The sequence below is a fragment of the Equus asinus genome, chromosome 1, assembly GCF_041296235.1.
Source record: "Equus asinus isolate D_3611 breed Donkey chromosome 1, EquAss-T2T_v2, whole genome shotgun sequence".
In the NCBI taxonomy this organism is placed as follows: Eukaryota; Metazoa; Chordata; class Mammalia; order Perissodactyla; family Equidae; genus Equus; species Equus asinus.
The window spans coordinates 208,251,767-208,270,614 of NC_091790.1; the positions used below are offsets into that span (position 1 = coordinate 208,251,767).

Genomic DNA, 18,848 nt, shown 5'->3' on the forward strand with positions numbered 1-18,848 from the left:
CATGTCTCTTGGGGGGGATGAAAAGGTGGTAGTGCCTGTGTGTGTGCATGTGCATGAGTGTGTGCATGCATGAGTGTGCACGTGAGTGTGCATGTGTGTACATGTGTGTTGAGGTTTTCAACCCAGAGTGGCTACTGCATTGCTAGGAAAAAAGATGAGCAGGAAAACGTCAAGAGAAAGATGAGAAAATGACACTGGAAGCTATGCCCCCATTAGCACCTCACCTACATCACCAAAATGCTACAGAGCCCATTCCATGCCCTCTCACGGCGTGTTAGAGCATCAGCTGGAGTTTCTTGTGCTACTTCTCGTGTGGAGCCTGTTTCCAACAGCGGTGGCGGCACTGCTATTTACACGTCACATATAGCACAGTGAAGAGCCACCTCAGGGCTGCTGCTCTCTACAAAACGGTGCTTACTTGCCCTCCAACTGACAAAGACACCAAGCATCCACTCTGAAAAAGTGCTTCCAGAAAGAAGGGAGTCCATAATAACCCACGTTTCCCGAATCCACTCCACGAACCATGAGCACAGCAAGCCTCCACTTTCAGCACAGTGAGAATGAAAAATCACCCAGCTAGGAATCATGTCCTAAGGGGCACCACACTCACTGTATGCAGAATCTGACTATTTGTATGCACACAGGGACAGAATGATGCTGGGAGACAGAGTTTTAGGACCAGCAGGTGCCTGACCTTGAGAAACTGAGCAGGCGCTGTGGCTGGCCAGGAAGGGAGGAAGCAGAGCAAGCAAGAGGCCTTCGTCCACCACAGCCAGCAAGGATGACAGTGCCAGGCCGTGTCTGATCCCTGCCTGGACCTGTCATCACAGGCATGCCCTGATACTGGCCATGAACCCCACTGCCAGGGGCCACGGCTACTCATCAGCTTTCTCAGGCCAAATAACTCTAGAAACTGCAGGGGGTTTGCCCCTTTCTTTTGTCAGAGTTGTGGTTAAGACTTTGGTTTCCAAGTGCATATTTAAAGTTCTTATCAGTCACAATGTCAGTCCTCATGGTGCCATGTCCTTGGGGCCACTGCACTGGATTCACATGCAGAAAAGTTGACTACTTTCTGGTGGGAATGCACTGTTGCCACTTGGAAGAAAGAGTGCTTTGCGGTACCTCAAACATGCTCCAGGAAGCCGAGGGCTGAGGAGCTACCAGCACGGATTTTGGGGTCCAACATGCATTCTGGACTCCAGTCTCACCTCCAGCACTCCCAGTAGGTGGTCTTGGGCAAGTTCTTTAATCTCATTATTCCTCAGTTTCCTTATTTGTACCACAGGGACACATGAGATGTGTCTGTGAATCACTTATCCAGTGCCAGGCTGCCATAAGTGCCTGATAAATTGTAACTATCTTCATGATAATGAGGTGACGTAGAATCATTTTAGCCCTCCGTTGCCTTTCATTCCTTCCAATCCACTGTAAACACAAATGCTTGATTTTTCAATGATAAGCTCTGGCCACAGCTCACTGCAATCCTCAAGCAAAAGCAAGGAACACAGAGTGAGCCCCTTAAAATGCATAGCTGTGTGGGCTACTGCCTCCCCGTGTGCTCAACATTCAATTTAAGATTATGCATTGTGAGACAGTTCTTTGCCAAAGTACTAACCTACGTTTTAAACAGTGTGAACCTCAGTTATTAACATCAGACCCCAGACTCCACCCATCCACACACCCACCCATCCATCCATCCTTCTACTCACTATGCATTTCATCAACTGGTATTGGCACCCATTGTGTTCAGAACCTGGGAGTAAGTATCACCCTGAAGAAGCATAGAGAATTAAAGGCATAGTCCTCTTGGAGGATCCTCATTAGAGATAAAAATAATAAGAGTTTTTTACCTTTTTAGCAAAGGTAAAGTTTTATGTTTTAAGAGCTTTATAGCGACATTTGTCCAATCTTAAGTTTATATCAATTTAATTCTTAATTTCTAAGGGTAAAATATAGGTAGTAGTTTACAAGTAGATTATGTCATAAAAGTTTGGAAGTTGTTTGGTTGAATTCAGGAAAGACATTTGCTTCCAAATAGGGTAATAAGTGACAGTTTGAATAGCACGTCAGCCCAAACACTTGTCTGTTTTAGGAGGAAGGAGAAATGACTTGCAATGTGCTGTTATTTGATCTCCTTATAGGGTCTCAGTGGTTGGTCTATCTCATACATTAACTTTGCTTGTACTATCCAGAAGTCACGTCTCTCTGGCTTCTAAAACATTTTGATGTATCTGTGTGTATGTCTGTGTGTGTGCGCGCGCATGCATGAGCATTAGTCCCAATGAGGGCAACCCAATTAATTTACAGATTTTTTAAAAAGATAAACTCAAATTATGTCTTTTGGAAAAAAGTCTTACTGTATAATCTTTGGGTCTCAGTTACTCTGAGCAAAAATTTTTCATTAAAAATATCAAGAATAGGGACGGGCCTAGTGGTGTAGTGGTTAAGTTCACACACTCTGCTTTGGTGGCCTAGAGTAGGCCAGTTTAGATCCTGGCCGTGGACCTAAGCACCACTTACCAAACTATATTGTGGGGGCACCCACATATAAAGTAGAGGAAGATGGGCACAGACGGTGGCTCAGGGCCAATCTTCCTCAGCAAAAAAGAGGAGAATTGGTGGCAGATGTTAGCTCAGGGCTAATCTTCCCCAATAAATAAATAAAGAAAGAAAGAAAGAAAGAAAGAAAAGTTTTTTAAAAAAATGTCAAGAACATACTTTAAATAGAAAATCAATAAAATACATGAAAAAATAAGATAGACTAGAAAGTATGCTAAACAATACTCTGCCGTTTACTAAGTCTTAACATAAATCCACCAAATTTAAGTTGTCTGTATTGTTGCAGTGATAGTACAAAAGATGAGAAGATGCATTCATCTAACATCACAGGCCAGGCTGCAGAAGGCTGATGCTCGTCAGAGAGATGCGGCTCCAGCAGGCACAGTGCCCCCAGGGGCCAGTGCACCTAAGAACCCACCCAACGTCCCAGGAACACACTGACCAAGGCAGGAAATGGATCGATAAATTTATGAGAGATTTTTAACAAGTGTTGAATCAAAAATGTGTTTCTGATTAATGCAAACTTAACCAGAAAATTCACTGGACAAGAATGTCCCATTCCTGAGCACCTTGGTTAACCAAGGATCTGTTCCTAGCCTCTGTCGGACCATCCTCATCTTGCAGAGCTGAGGTGCCCATCCTAAAGGGGCTCCAAAACGTGGGATCCCTGCCCGCCCCGATCTGCACCCAATGGCAGCAGGCCAGTGGACATTTCTTATCTCTCCCGCAATGACATTTCACAACTAAGTTAAGCCACTGAGTCACTCTGTAAGCCAGTTTCAAGGAGTCTAGAACTTGGTGAACATTATGAGTGTCAAGGTTTACTGTCTACCTGACAGAGCATTCCTTCTAAGTTCTCAACTTTATCTCCAGCCTCCCTCGAATTCCATATGTACGAACGTAAGCTGATGGGATCATCGTGCTGGAACAGGAATGCAGAGGAGAGAGTACAGAATATCGTGGTGACTATTCAGACTCTGGTTTGCAGCAAATTGGCCCTAGACAAAACTGTGCAGCAGGCTGACTTTCCTTCAGCACATCCCACCCACGTGGCAATGTTCGTATCTCTCAACCCCTCGTGCCATCTTCTGTGCAGGAGGCCAGGGTGTGTCGCTGTCCCTGTGTATCCAAACACTCCGTCCCTTTTGCCCCCTACATCCCTCACCCAAGTTGCTCTTTAGGCAGACTCTCGAGCTGACCAAGGTGGGGGTGACACATTCCAGGTCTCATGAAGGTGACCAATGATCAGCGAGTCATTTACGCCCCCCAGAGGTTCTCAGATTTCAACAGGAGAGTTCAGGAGATGGGATGTTCCTCCCTCTCTCGTGCCCTTCATTCCTTCCGTCCCTCCACAAACGTTTATTGCACATTTTCTATGCCCAGCTACCTTTCCAGCTGCAGGACTAAAGCAGTTAACAAAGCTCTTGTTTTCATGGAACTTCCATCCATGTTAGAAAAGACAGAAAATAAACAATTAAAAACATAAATACATAGAATGTCTGGTGGTGATAGGGGCCATGGAAAAAATAATCCAAAGTATGGAAGACAGGGGAGCTGGGAGGGAGGATGCTGTTTTATATAGGATTGTTGGAGAAAACTTCACTGAGAAAGCAAAGTTTAAGCAGAAACTCAAAGCGGGTGAAGCATGAGTCCAGTGGGTTTCTGGAGAAACACTCTCTAGGCAGAGGAGACAGCAAGTGTAAAGGCCCTGGGCAGAAGGTTGGAAGAACAGAAAGGAGGCCAGAGTGGCTGGAATGGAGAAAGTAAGGGGAAGAGACTGTAAGGCATGAAGTGAGAGAAGGGGGTGTGGGGCAGAGACTGCAGGGTCTCAGGACATGAAAAGGACTTGGATTTTTACAGTGAGGTGAGAAGCCCTTGCTGAGTTTTGAGAATGAGACATCATTTGATCTGCAATTTTAAAAGGACCATTCCACTCCACGGTTGGGACAAGGTCAGGGCAGGGAGGCCAAAGGAGGCTCCTGTAATAAGCCCACTGGGGACAGTGCTGCCATGCAGCAGCGCTCGTGGGGAGCGTGGGGAAGCCTGAGCGTGCTGTAGAGGCAGGCCCAGCAGGGTCTGCTGCTGGACTGGACGTGAGGTGCAAGAGAAAGAAAGGAGCCTAAACAGACGACGACTTGAGGGCAAAGCAGTAGGAACTGTTTGAGTGTCAGTTTCAGACGTGGGGGACAGCCTGAGGAGGGGTGGAGAACTCTCAGCAGCCCCTCAAAGAACCCCACCGTGTAATATTTTGTTTTATGCCAATTCTGGGTGGGAAGAACATATGGTGCTCCTCCTGGTCAAACTCAGGCAAGTCAGAGCAGAGATCCTAAAAAGACCCACCACAAATAAGGAGAAAATTGGTGTGTTCTGGAGTCAGCCAAACCCAGGTTCACTGCCGCCTGTGATTTAGGGCACCCCATCCAGCCCCTCCAGCCTCAGGTTCTGTCTGTATAAATAGTGTCAATAATTCCTACTTGAAGGGCTTCTTGAAAACACAACATAAAGTGTGTTGATTGTCTACCACATGCCCAATAATCAATATAGTTCATGTAAAATTGTGCCCCTGTTCCAATAATCTGTCCTAACATTTAACAACTCAGAGAAATTATCTCTTATGGTTACCACACATCTTTTTTCCTTCAGCTTCCTTTAGTTCTGTTCTCATTATTTCAAAGGAAGAGGAGGAATAGACTGTGGCATGAAAAACTCATGTTCTTTAAGATAAAGATCAGAGAACAGGAAAGACTTTCCGTGGGCCTCTCAGAATGACTATAAGAAGAAATAGCTTCAAAATGGAATAATAAAATATAATTCCTAAAATTGCCTCCTCTTATCCAAAAAAGAAACTTTTTAGGTTATCATTAGTGAAAAATAACTTTAAAAAAAACCTTAGGTATACAATGGCAGACCCTAAGTGGCTGACAGCTTATGATGAGAACAATTAACGCATATTAGAAATCCTCTTTCATATCACCATCGCAAACCACACCGAGCCATCTCAAAGGCATCTACCGTCAGTCATTTGAAGATGAACAGAAGTGAGGAAATCCTTTTTAAAAAGTCCAGCCAGCCCTGGTGGATTGAAGAGGGACCCTGGCATAGAGCACAATCAAATACCACGCGCATCAAAGTGGAACGCTCTTTTGTTCCATCAACTGCACCATATAATTCCGAGATCCGGCCAGCTCATAATGACATTTTAAGTAGCTTTCAATGCTCCAAGTGGGCTCTAGCAGAGCAATTACACAAAATGTCAGGACATCAAATATGTAAGGCCTGGAGTAGGAGATCAACTTGCACGCACAACTGCTGGAGGCCTGACCTACTGAAATTAGATGTCTTAATAGGGTACCCCAGACAAAACGTTACATGCTTTAGAGAATAAGCAATGGCATGCAGATAATCTCACTACAAAATTGTTTTAACAAAAAAGATGTGAATCATGCATAACAGCTTTCCTCCTAAGTGCCTTTATCACCATGTATACATGAGAATATACAGTTAGGCCACGTATAAACACATCACCACCATCATCATTATCATCTCCACCATCACCATCACCACTATCATCATCATCACCATCATCACTGCCATGATCATCATTATCATTATCATCATCATCACGAAGAATTTACTGTGCTCCTTTTGTTTAGGGAGCATATAGTCCATTTAGTTGCTAGAGTCCAACTCTCAGATATTTGCAAAGAGTTCAGATAAATTCAGTAGGAGTTTATTATTTTATTCTGTCCTCATATGGGCCTCCACCTGGGAGATATGGGCATAATCATATGTCAGCTTCCTGACTATTTTCAATGAAAACAACAAAAGTAAAGTAAAATGTGTTCTCCTTCAACTTGAGGGGCTTAGGGTATCACAGCTAAGTGGCATACATCACTCACTGGCTAAATGAAAAGTGCCCAACTATAGTCTGGATAAAGCACCTGTTGCTCAGTGAGGCCATGCTGTTTTGTACTTAGAATTCAGTATATAGCAGTCTAACTCTCTCTCTATTACAGTAATAGTGAGGTAAAGAACAAATACACATATCAAATTAGGTTTGGCATTAATTACTTGACTCAGTGGAGGGGTTGGCAGTCAGATTGCCTTCTAAGGAGTATTTCATTTAGATTCACATTAACATGGGTCTGCACACTCAGAATGTTAACTGACATATGACAAGGGGAACCAGTCTAGACGTGTACTGACTGGCAAATGCCAGACTAAAATATAAAAATTTCCAGGGATGGCTATCAGGGGTAGTAACTGAAATTTGTCCACATTAACTAAATGGGCTGAACCAGTAGAGTATTTGGATCCCATTCAAAGAAATACCCTTGAATGGTGAGTGCTGTCGAACTCCCTCTTAGCAGCAAAGTTCTAGTTGGTAGACAACCAGGCATGCATGGTTAATATATATCTGTAGTTAGGAACTCAATTTATGATCATATCCAAACCATTCACTGCCCAGAATGCCCTGAGGCCTCAGGGCCCCAGTTCTACTCTGTGGGGGCTCAGTGAGACCCTCACATGTGGGAAAGGGAAAAATTTCTTCTGACCTCTTCAGCTCCTTCCTTAGACCCACCCTGTGCCTTCAGAAGGAAAACCTCACCATAGGTTCAGTGGTCTCCAAACCCAAAATGTTCAGTTTGGAAGTGGAAAGAGTTGGAAAAATGACAAGAGGACGACCTCATATGTGAGAGCCCACAGGCCACAGGGAGAGCACCCCTGCTCCATGTTGTTCTAAAAGGACTTCCTGTTAGAGCCAACGGTGGAAGTTGGCAGGAACAAGCACTTGCGATAAGTTACCTTTTGGAGCCCCACCCACTCTCAGTCTAAAAGAGGGAACTTCCAACTCAATACTCAATGTAAAGAACTTTCTAGCAAATGCAGCTGGCTTTTTGTGGAAAGGACCTCCCAGGGAAGCAATGAGCTCACAGGTACTTCAGGGAAGGCTGAAAGGTCATGTGTCAGAGACACTGTAGAAGAGACTTCTCGTGTGGGGCAGAGTGCATGACTCTGGGTTCCTTCCAAATCTGAAAACAGTGACTCTTTGCTGATGCAGAAGTAGGAGGAAGCTGTCTCCCAGGCAGGGAGGAAGGCATGGGATGGGGGCAATGCAGAGCTGGGCTCCCCAGTCACATATGTCTGCTCTCACTCCACATGTGGGCAACCTATTCAGGTGCATCCACATCAGGGCTGCCGGGTGGGCATGGTGGGATTAGAAGGTAGACAAGAGGAGCCATTCCTTGCTGTGTAAGCGACAGAGCGGCACCCAGAGACTTTTCCGGCCCCGCTTCCGCTTCCCTTCCACTGCAGGAGAAAGTTGGCTGTTTGCTGACCCCGCGACATGGTGATTGGCTGAAATAACGGCCTCTGGCATTTCATATCAAATATGGGACTATGTTTCACTGAGATGAGAGGTTCTTTGATGACATAGGTGCCTTCTTTCTTATGTTCTAGAAGGTGCTTTTAAACCCCAGAGAGGGGCATGAATCCAGGATAAAGAGTATATCAGCACTTCCTTGTGGGGCAGACTCTGAAAGGCAGCCTCTTTGCTCCAGTGATTAGATGGCTAATTTGGGCCTCTTTTCATAAAAAACCAAAAGGCATGATTGGGTTTAGAGTACCGAGCAACACTGGCCTTCACTCAAATATGAATAAATTTCTTTAAAAACGAAAAAGGCAGCAGGTGCTTCCTTTCAAGTGAAAATTATCCCAAAATTGTGAGCATATTTTCTCCAGGATGATAAAAGCACTGGGATCTGGTTTTTATACATTACAATCTATCATTGTCACCATGAAAAGGGAAAGCCCTGGTTCAGTGCCCTCCTGAGATTGGGTGATGCAGGGTATACTCTTTGCTCTGTATGAGTTTTCAGGCTGGGATTCCCACACAAATGGGAAAGTAGACACATGCGGGACTTCGCAGTCATGGGAGGTTTGAGTAGGAAGAGGCCCCAAAATGCGTTTATCACAACACTCTTATCTTGGATGAGGGAAGAGAATCAGAAAGGCTGTGTGACTGGTGGGGCTCAGCATGTGCTCTGTCAACGAGTTAATTCATGAATAAACTTGCTAAGAGTCACAGAGTTAGGAAGGTGCACAAACAGTAGTCAACAAAAGTTCAGACTTACATCCCAGTGAACATTCCACATTAATATACGACAGAATCCACTTTAGTATAGATGATGGTGGGGGTGGAGAACACTCATTACCTTGGCCATTCAAGCTATAATATAGGAAGACACCTGAATAAAGGAAACAACAAGTTATGTTGGGAAGAGGTTGAGATAGGAAATACCTAGCTGAAAGTTAGCAGAGTGATAATGTGAATTAAGTTCTCCTAATTCTCAGTCCAGGACCCAGAGGATGCAGAATCAAGATAATTAAAGAAAGGGTTCTCACAGGTTAGAGGTTTTGTTTCCTGTTTGGTGTGGTTTGAAGTTTCATCAATGAGTAAGGATTAGATTGGATGCTACCAGCAGTAGCATATTATTTGTCATTGGTTCTAGTTAACTGTTTAGAAAAAGGTATACGATAAATTCTCTAATGTGGTTTCTATAATTCTTTAATTGTCATCATTGAGTCTCAAGCTGAAAGAATGGCTTTAGCCAAAATATTATAGGGTCTATATGAGGAAAACTACAAAACTCTGATAAAGAAATCAAAGAAGAATTAAATAAAAGGAGAGATACCCCATGTTTATGGATAGGAAGACTCAATATTGTCAAGACATCCATTTTTCCCAACTTAATCTACAGATTCAATGCAATTCCAATCAAAATCCCAGCAAGTTATTCAGATATTGACAAACTGATCCTGAAGTTTATATGGAGAGACAAAAGACCCAGAATAACCACCACAATATTGAAGGAGACGAACAAAGTTGGAGGACTGACATTACTCAACTTCAAGACTTCCTATAAAGCTACAGAAACAAAGACAGTATGATATTGGTGAAAGAACAGACTGATCAATGGAACAGAATAGGGAGTCCAAAAATAGACTCACATAAATATAGTCAACTGATCTTTGACACAGAAGCAAACACAATACAATGGAGCAAAGATAGTCTTTTCTACAAATGTTTCTGGAACAACTGGACATTCACAAGCAAAAAAATGAACCTAGGCACAGACCTTACATCCTTCATAAAAACTAACTCAAAATGGATTACAGATCTAATTTTAAAACACAAAACTATAGGGGCTGGCCCTGTTGCCCAGTGGTTAAGTTTGTGTGCTCCACTTCAGCGGCCCAGGGTTTTGCCAGTTCGGATCCTGGGCACAGACCTAGCACCACTCATCAAACCATGCTGAGGCAGTGTCCCACATAGCAGAACCCGAAGGACCTACAACTAGAATATATAACCATGTACTGGAGGCTTTGTGGAGAAAAAAAAAAGAAGGAAAATTGGCAACAGATGTTAGCTCAGTTGCCAATCTTTAAAAAAACACAAAACTATAAAACCCCTAGAAGATAACATAGGAGAAAACTTAGATGACCTAGAGTTTTGTCAATGTCTTTTTAGATATGACACCAAAGGCACAATCCATAAAAGAAAGAATTGATAGGCTGGCTTCATTAAAATTAAAAACTTCTGCTCTACAAAAGACAGTTATCAAGAGAATTAGAAAACAAGCCACAGACAGGAGAAAACATTTGCAAAACACACATCTGATAAAGGACTCTTACCCAAAATATACAAAGAATTCTTAAGGGGCTGGCCCCATGGCCGAGTGGTTAAGTTCGTGTGCTCTGTTTCAGCAGCCAAGGGTTTTGCCGGTTTGGATCATGGGTGTGGACATGGCACCGCTCATCAGATCATGCTGAGGTGGTGTCCCACATGCCACAACTAGAAGGACCCACAACTAAAATATTCAACTATGTACTAGGGGGATTTGGGGAGAAAAAAGCAGGAAAAAAATAAAAAAGAAGATTGGCAACAGTTGTTGGCTCAGGTGCCAATCTTTAAAAAAAAAAAAAAGAATTCTTAAACCTCAACAATAAGAAAACAAACAACCTGATTACAAAATGGACCAAAGACCTTAACAGACACCTCACCAAAGAAGATATACAGATGGCATGTAAGCAAATGAAAAGATGCTCCACATCATATGTCATCAGGGAAATGCAATTTCAATCAACAATGAGATACCACTATACATCCATTAGAATGGCCAAAATGCAGAACACTGACAACACCAAATGCTGACGAGGATGTGGAATAACAGAAACTCTCATTCACTCCTGGTGGGAATGCAAAATGGTACAGCCATTTTGGAAGACTTTATTTCTTACAAAACTAAAGAAACTGTTACCAGTATCTTTACCAGATGATCCAGCAATCGCTCTCCTTGGTATTTACCCAAAGGAGTTGAAAACTTGTGTCCACACAAAAACCGGCACATGGGTGTTTATAGCATTTTAATTCACAATTGCCAAAACTTTGAAGTAACCCAGATGCCCTTCAGTAAGTGAATGGATAAACTGCAGTACATCCAGACAATGGAATATTATTCAGCACTAAAAGAAAATGAGCTCTCAAACCATAAAAAGACATGGCAGAACCTTAAATGCATATGACTAAATGAAAGAAGGCAAACTGAAATTGCTACATACTGTATGACATTCTGGAAAAGGGAAAAGTATGGAGACAGCAAAAAGATAGGTGGCTGCCAAGAGTCAGATAGGAGGGAAGGATGAACAGGTGAAGCACAGAGGATTTTTAGGGCAGTGAAAATACTCTGTATGATACTATAATGATGGATACATGTCATTATACATGTGTTCAAACCCACAGAACACACAACACCAAGAGTGAACCCCAATGTAAACTATGGACTTTGGGTAATGCTGATGTGTCAGTGTGGGTTCATGGATTGTAACAAATGTACCAGCTGGTGGGGATGTTGATAACAGAGGAGGCTGTGCATATGTGGGGGCAGGGAGTACATGAGCAATCTCTGCACCTTCCTTTCAATTTTGCTGTGAACCTAAAACTGCTCTAAAAAGTAGAGTTTACTTTTTTGTGAAAAAAGGAATGACTTTAAGCTTTGTTAAAACTTGGTGACAATTGAGCCCAGGGAGAATTGCAGTCAAGGTTCTATGATCTGAAAAGATACATGCATAAGGGTGTTTTTGCAGCATTATGTGAATAGTAAAGATTGACAAACTAGACATAGTTTAACAGAAATATATAGATATAGAACTGATTTAAATGTATTATGGTACATACATATGATTGAATATATGCCTCCATAAAAAATGTAATGGAAATGCATTTAATAATGCAGCAAAATGCTAACACTATATTCAGTGGGAAATGCAGGCTCCAAGCTAACTAGGTGGATTACAGAGCAGTGAGATGAAGGACACTCTGAAGCTTTCAACATGAGGCAGGTCCAGAAACACTGACATCAAGACGTCCGAGCTGTCCAAAGCTTAGAAAGCAAGTTCTTGCATCTTACAACACTGGAATCCCATTCTTTTAAAACAGAGATGTACAGACACATTGGTTTTATGTAGGAAATCCAAGGGACACAGAGCCACTATGGCAGTTTCCCCCTGGGTGTGGGGAAGGCCTAGGAGGGTTGGCCATGGGGAAGGAAACTTCAGATTCACTTTGTACCCTCTGCACTGCTTAGAAATTTTAGAAATGATCATATCTTAAATTTATAATATAAAAGTTAATTTAGAAATTTAAATGTATCATGACAGCGTTTATTCACAAAAGCCAAAAGGTAGAAACAACTCAAGCATCCATCAAAAGATGAATGGATAAATGAAATGTGGTATATCCATACAATGGAATATTATTCAACCTTAAAAAGGAAGGAAATGCTGCAATATGCTACAATGTGGATGAACCTTGAGGACATGATGCTGAGTGAAATAGGCCAGTTGCAAAAAAGACAAATGCTGTATTTCACTCATATGAGGTTCCTAGAGGAGTTAATTTCATAGAGACAGAAAGTAGGATGGTGGGTGCCAGGAGCTAGGGAGGCGGATGGCAGTTAGTGTTTAATGGGGACAGAGCTTAAGTTTGAGAAGATGAAAAATCTGGAGATGGTGGTGGTGATGGTTGTACAACAGTGAATGTACTTAATACCACTGAACTGAACACTTAAAAATGGTTAACATGGTAAATTTTATGTTACGTGTATTTTACCACAATTTAAAAGATTTAAATATAAAAAGTAATGGCACTTTCATTACCTAAGAGTGACTGGAGTTCATGGGACTTGCCTGAGTTTTAATCCAGGGTGGGAGGAAGAATTAGCCCCGGTGAAGATGTTCAAGAGACAAGGAGAGGCCGAGATATAGCTGCTTCTGGCTCCACGCAAGCGGGCCCAGCTCACTGCAGGGCCTCACAAACCCACACAGGACCCAGAGGATGCACACCAGCTTCCGACAGCACTTATCTCATGGTAACGAGATTAAACGGGATTTTTGTTTTCTTCTTTCTACGTATCTATTATTCAAGTTTTATATAGTAACCGTTTATTACTTTTATAATTGGTTAAAAGTACAACAAATAATCTTTTACAAATTCTGATTCTCATAACAAACTGATCATGAAATTACAGAGTTACATTCTAACGAGAGCATTCCCGCCTGGTGGCGGCCGGGACGCTGCATTCCGAGTTAGAGAAGTTGGCCGAGATGGTGGCTGAACCCCGTGCAACAGCACTGTGCTCTGCAGTCTGGCCTTCCCTTTATCCTGTCTCATGTAGGTCTCTCCATGTTGTGTGGCTTTAAAGCTTTTTGAAAGGAGGCACGGTGTAAACAATGAATAAATGAAGGAAAAGGGTCTCTCTCTTCTCTATGATAAGTTTTTAGCAAATGAACATTTGCCACACGTATTAAGTGAGCACCCAGACTATTTATCACTTATTTGGGGCACATATGGGTGGGTTTTCCCATAGTTCCACGTGAAACCTGGACTCTGAGGACCACATACTGGATTCCACCGTGCTGAGTCACACAGAAGTTTCCTTGCCCTCTGAGCTATCACAAGATCCTCCCTTCCTGTTCTGGCATAGCAGCCCTCTGGGCATCTAAAATATCCAGTTCCCAGGGCCACACCCCCCTCAGAAGTCATGGCACACCAGCCCTCAGACCACCCTTCTTTCTCGAACTATTGCTTTCCAGGTGAAGTTGGGTTTCATGCGGAGGGCTGTCCGTGTACTGCGCCTTCATAGGGGTTCTGTGTGCGGGCCATGCTGAATCTGCCTGAACCTTACACAAGAGCCCGGCATTGTTACACTGCGTGGCATGGGCACTTCTCCAGGCAGTGCCATGAAATGGCCCACCTGGCACCTGATATTGCTGAACATCAACTAAATCCCAATAGTGCACTGAGTTGGAGAGGTAACCTCAGGAAGCCCTGGACTGAAAATTTAGGGGAAAGTTGGTCTTTTCTTCTCTTGTCCCTTTTCATTAAATCTGTAAGAAGAGAAATCTTTATTCTCCTGTCCCGGCTGACCCCTGCCCACAAGTGATCTTACTCCACTCCTTTGCTCCCCTTGAAGGCTCAGCACACAACTCTGCATACAACGAACAAGCAGAGAAAGCTAAAATTCAGGGCTGAATGGCCATTTAAAGCAGTAGGGCTCAGGACCAACAAGCCAGAGCAATAAAGTAAATTATGCTTAAACCTGCATTTTAGACAGTCGGCTCTTCAAGCTCTGACTCTGTCCCAAGTGATCTGACTTCCGGGCTAAGTACCATCATTTACCCTCTCAAGCTGAAAGGAAACAAGGAAAACAAGGTTGACAATGATACCATCTTTTCAGGTTGACATGAAGAGCAAATGAGACCATTTATGTGGAAGAATCCACTCATTCATTCACTCAGCAAATACTGGGCCAGGGACCTGCTGGGCCCTGGGACACAATGACAAAAACAGAGGTACAGTTTGCCATCTTCCCACAGCTTATGGTCTACAGGGGAGACCAGCACACAGTAAATAATCACACGAATATGCAGGTGCAGACTTCTGGAGGACAGCACAGGGCACCACAAGCAGACCCTGCAGATGGGATGGGGTGGGGCTCGTTTTAAGGGATCGAGCTCTTCTCAAATAATCAAGTTGAAATCTGACAGAGAGGTAAGTGGCCCATGGCTGCTGGATGCTAAAACAAGATACAGCTAGACAGTGTCCCCCTCACGGAAGGACACTTCGCCACCTCTGAAGGCTTCTTGCTAAACATTGAACACAAATGGTCAAATCTCTGGGCTAGCTCCTATTTACAGGAGGTCCAGAGCAGAGGAACAAGGTACACGTTATCTTTGGGATGCAATCAGCAAAATCCAGAATGTGAAAAGCTCTATGAGACTAATGAACTAGTTTTAAAAAAATGTTGCAAGGAAAGAAAAAAGAGGGAAGATAAATCTGCAGATTAAAAGGAGCTTAACAGCTATATCTACCAATTCAATGGAATTTCTTTGGATTCTGATTCCAAACAACCAGTTGTAAAGAAAATTTATGACAACTGAGAAGTTTGAACACTGATTAGATATTTGGTGATATTAAGACATTGCTATTAATTTTAATATGTGATAGAGCTATTGTGGTTAGGTTTCTAAAAGAGTCCTTATCTTTCTGCAATACAATGCTAAAATATCGACAGATGAAATCACGGGTGATAGGGGAGACGAGGGGAAGTGGTGGTGCACAGCAGCAGCAGGAGAGGCAAGCAGCTGCCGTTTGTTGAAGCCCAGTGATGCACGGGGGGGCTCACTGGACAACTCTGTCTCGCATTTATTTTGTGATTGACATTTTACATGACTCTTTTTAAAGTATACAGTGCAGTCGGGAAGACAGTATATATAAAAAGATAACCGACACAGCAAGTTAGCACAGAAAAAAATGTCAACCAAATTATACAGTTAATAAGGGTCATTGGAGAGTGGAGAGAGCAGGGTCCTGAAGATCTGCGCCTTCGGGGCGTGAAGAGGAATGGCAAAGTACCAAGCAATGGGGAGACAGGAGGCTCATCTGAGCAGTAATAGCAGCAGGAGCAAAGACATGCGTCATACTCCGCCTGTGAACGCACTGGTGGAGCGGGTTGAAGTCCCTCTGGTTGGAGCAGTTGTATTTACCTCTTCCTATTTCTAATAACTAGAATAGAAGTAGTCAATAAATGGGACTTTTTAAGTTGTGAGACATGAGAAGGGAGACAGAGAGAGATGATTAGAGAGAGAAGAGGAGAAGCCAATCTGACATTCCACGACATGGGGTGGGGGGCACCAAGCAGGAGAGGACGGGGAAGGGACAATCGGCACCATGGGGAGGACCTGGGAGTCCTCCACAGAGGCCACAGCATGGCTTTTGGACACCTGGGGGTGGTCCCAGCAGCATGTGTATAGCAGAGGAGTGAGGTGATGCTGAGCTGGGGAAGAGCAGAAAGTACAGTGACCATCCAAAAGCCAAAGGAGCAGATGAGTACCACTGATGGAGTCTGGTAACTATGAGACTGCAGAGGGAAGCAGGGCCAACAAAAGGGGTTTCTCAGAATAGTGCCTGGTTTGAAGCAGAGGAAAAACAGCCCCCAAAGAGAAAATGCTGGAGGGAAAGGAGCTTCTCTGTAGAGCAACCTCCTATAGAGAAACACCAGTCTCACTAACGGGGCATTTATGTGCAAACAGTTCTTAGTCAGGTGCACAATCTGTTTTCTCATACATCTTATTTTCCCAAGACAGGAACAAGGAGAAAGCATTACTAATGGCTACATATCCTTCCCTCTAATTATAACTTTGCATTTCTTCCATTTAGAAAGTGCCATAATGATTATATGGACAAAGAGAGAGGAGAGAGCTACCTAGCTGAAAAGCAGCAATGTCTAGAAAAGTACTGTGAGAGCAAATCCAATTAAACCTTCACTTATAGAAAATAGAGGCTAATGTGAATGTGTTTCTCAGTCAATATTTTTTTAAAATCTGTTATCTGTTTGATTTTATTATTTGTATATCTTCAGAGGAGAAGTCACATTTTATCAGAAGCTCACTTTATATTTCATGGCCTTAGGAAAAGGCTGTTAGAAAATAATGCATGAGAGCCTTCTGCATCTTCCAGAGGAGTGGGAACCAGTACATACTCCTTCTCCCTTGGGACGATCTGAACTAAGGCATAACACACATAAAAGTACTGAAGCCACAGTGTTGAAAGTCAGTCATGTCAAGGGCCACACAGTACACATACGCATTGTGAGCAGCATTAGCTTCAGACTGGGCTCTTTTGGGGACAAGGCAAATAATCAGAAATATGTGAGTAGGGCTTGCGCTTGACCATAAGGAATAGTGAGGCATGTGACAATATGAAAGCATGTGCCGAATCTAAAAGTGTTCATTCAATTTTCCAAAACACTATGCAATCAACAAAATTTGGGGTCCAGATTTGGCCTTGTTCCCCAACCTATCACCTTCATCAATAAAGTCACAAAACTGTGACATTGCAGGGAAGATGTTTAAACACTGACACCCCCTACACCCCAAGGAGAGATTCACCTTTGGCATGAATACAACCACCTTCTCTTCTACCAGCACCAGAGGGAAGTGAGACTGCCAAAGGTTCACTCCCTCACACTGCGCCTTGCTCTGCCACTGTCCCCTAAGGAGAAATGCTGATGTGTCTGAAAAGACACTCAGTGGTGAAAAGCACATGGAGGGCCGGACAGGAAGGTGACAGAAAGACAAAAACAAGCCAACAACAAGAACACTAAAGGGGGTAGGTGAGGCTGACTTACCATCGCCCCTGCCCAGGGGGTGTTTGGGGTCTCCTGGAGACAAAGGCCATTTCTGGGGGGTAGCTGGTGCTGAAAGGACCCTCGGTTCTCTCCACGGTGCGTGCAGAAGGTTGTGCAACCCTGGGTCACCCTCCCTGGGGGGTGGGGGGTGCTTCTGAGCCACGTAGGCACCCAGCGCAGCAACAAGATTCTGTCTGTCCACACTACCCACCACCTTTGGGCTAAGCTCATCAGGCTGGAGCCGGCTGAGGGTTCGCAGGGGGTGGCCTGCAGGGTAATCCTCTCGGGGCATGGGGGCGTAGGTCAGAGCAGACGTTTGGGCCACGTAAGTCAGCACGCTTTCGGCCAGGGCATCTTCACCCTACAGGGGCCAGAGAACAAAACAGCAGTAGGTGAGTCTCCATCATCAGCCACGCATGCCAAAATAGCATTTGGTCTCAATTTTCAAGGCACTAAACAGCACTGAGCATCTGAAATGCACACCCACTGATTGACCAAGTTCCATAATCCATATTTGTTATTGCATTCATTTTTTAATAACAGCTTTAAGGAGATTAATTCACATACTATGAAATTCACTCAATTTGGTGTTTTTTAGTGTATCCGCAGAGTTGTAGAAACATCACCACTGTCTAATTCCAGAATATTTTCATTACCCCAAAAAGAAACCTTGTACCCATTTCAGTTCCCTCTCCCTCTCAGGCCCAGGCAACTATTAATCTACTTTCTGTCTCTATGAATTTGCCTATTTTGGACATTTCAAGTACGTGGAATCATACAATATGTAGTATTTTATGTCTAGCTTCTTTCACATAGAATAATGTTTATAAGGTGCATCCATATTGTGGCATGTGTCAGAGCCATATTTCTTTTTATGGCTGAAAATATTCTATTTTAAGGACATAGCATGTTTTGCTTATTCATTCATCAGCTGATGGACATTTGGGCTGTTTCCACTTTTTGGACATTATGATGAATACTGCTGTGAACATTCACATACAAGTTTTTGTGTGGACATATATTTTCAATTCTCTTGGGTCTACACAAGAGAAGCGTAGTGACAACTATTGGATCAATGAAGAAATCAAAGGAGAAATCAGAAAATACCTGGATACAAATGAAAATGAAAACACAACATACCAAAACTTACAGGATACAGCAAAAACAGTGCTAAGAGGGAAGTTTATAGCAATACAGGCCCACTCAAGAAACAAGAAAAATCTCAAACAATCTAACAGTGCACCTAAAAGAATTAGGAAAAGAACAAACAAAGCCCAAAATCAGTAGAAAGAAGAAAATCAGAGCAGAAATAAATGAAATAGAGACTAAAAAAACAATAGAAAGGATCAATGAAACTAAGAGCTGTTTCTTTGAAAAGACAAACAAAATTGACAAACTCTTAGAGAGACTCCCTAAGAAAAAAGAGAGAAGGCTCAAATAAATAAAATCAGAAATGAAAGAGGAGAAATTACAATGGATACTACAGAAATACAAAGGATTATAAGAGAATACCATGAAAAGCTATACACTAACAAATTG

General features: G+C 43.1%; 1 protein-coding gene across 5 annotated transcripts in view; it reads right to left on the minus strand.

Annotated features, from left to right (window-relative positions):
- The window catches only part of PTPRN2 (protein tyrosine phosphatase receptor type N2), a 945,556-nt gene that overhangs the window by 564,593 nt on the left and 362,115 nt on the right, over nucleotides 1-18,848 (minus strand). For all 5 annotated transcript variants that reach the window (XM_044747547.2, XM_070516905.1, XM_070516912.1 and 2 more), the window contains one exon: nucleotides 17,310-17,670. In XM_044747547.2, the coding sequence (XP_044603482.2) occupies nucleotides 17,310-17,670 (361 nt within the window). The remainder of the gene's footprint in view (nucleotides 1-17,309; nucleotides 17,671-18,848) is intronic.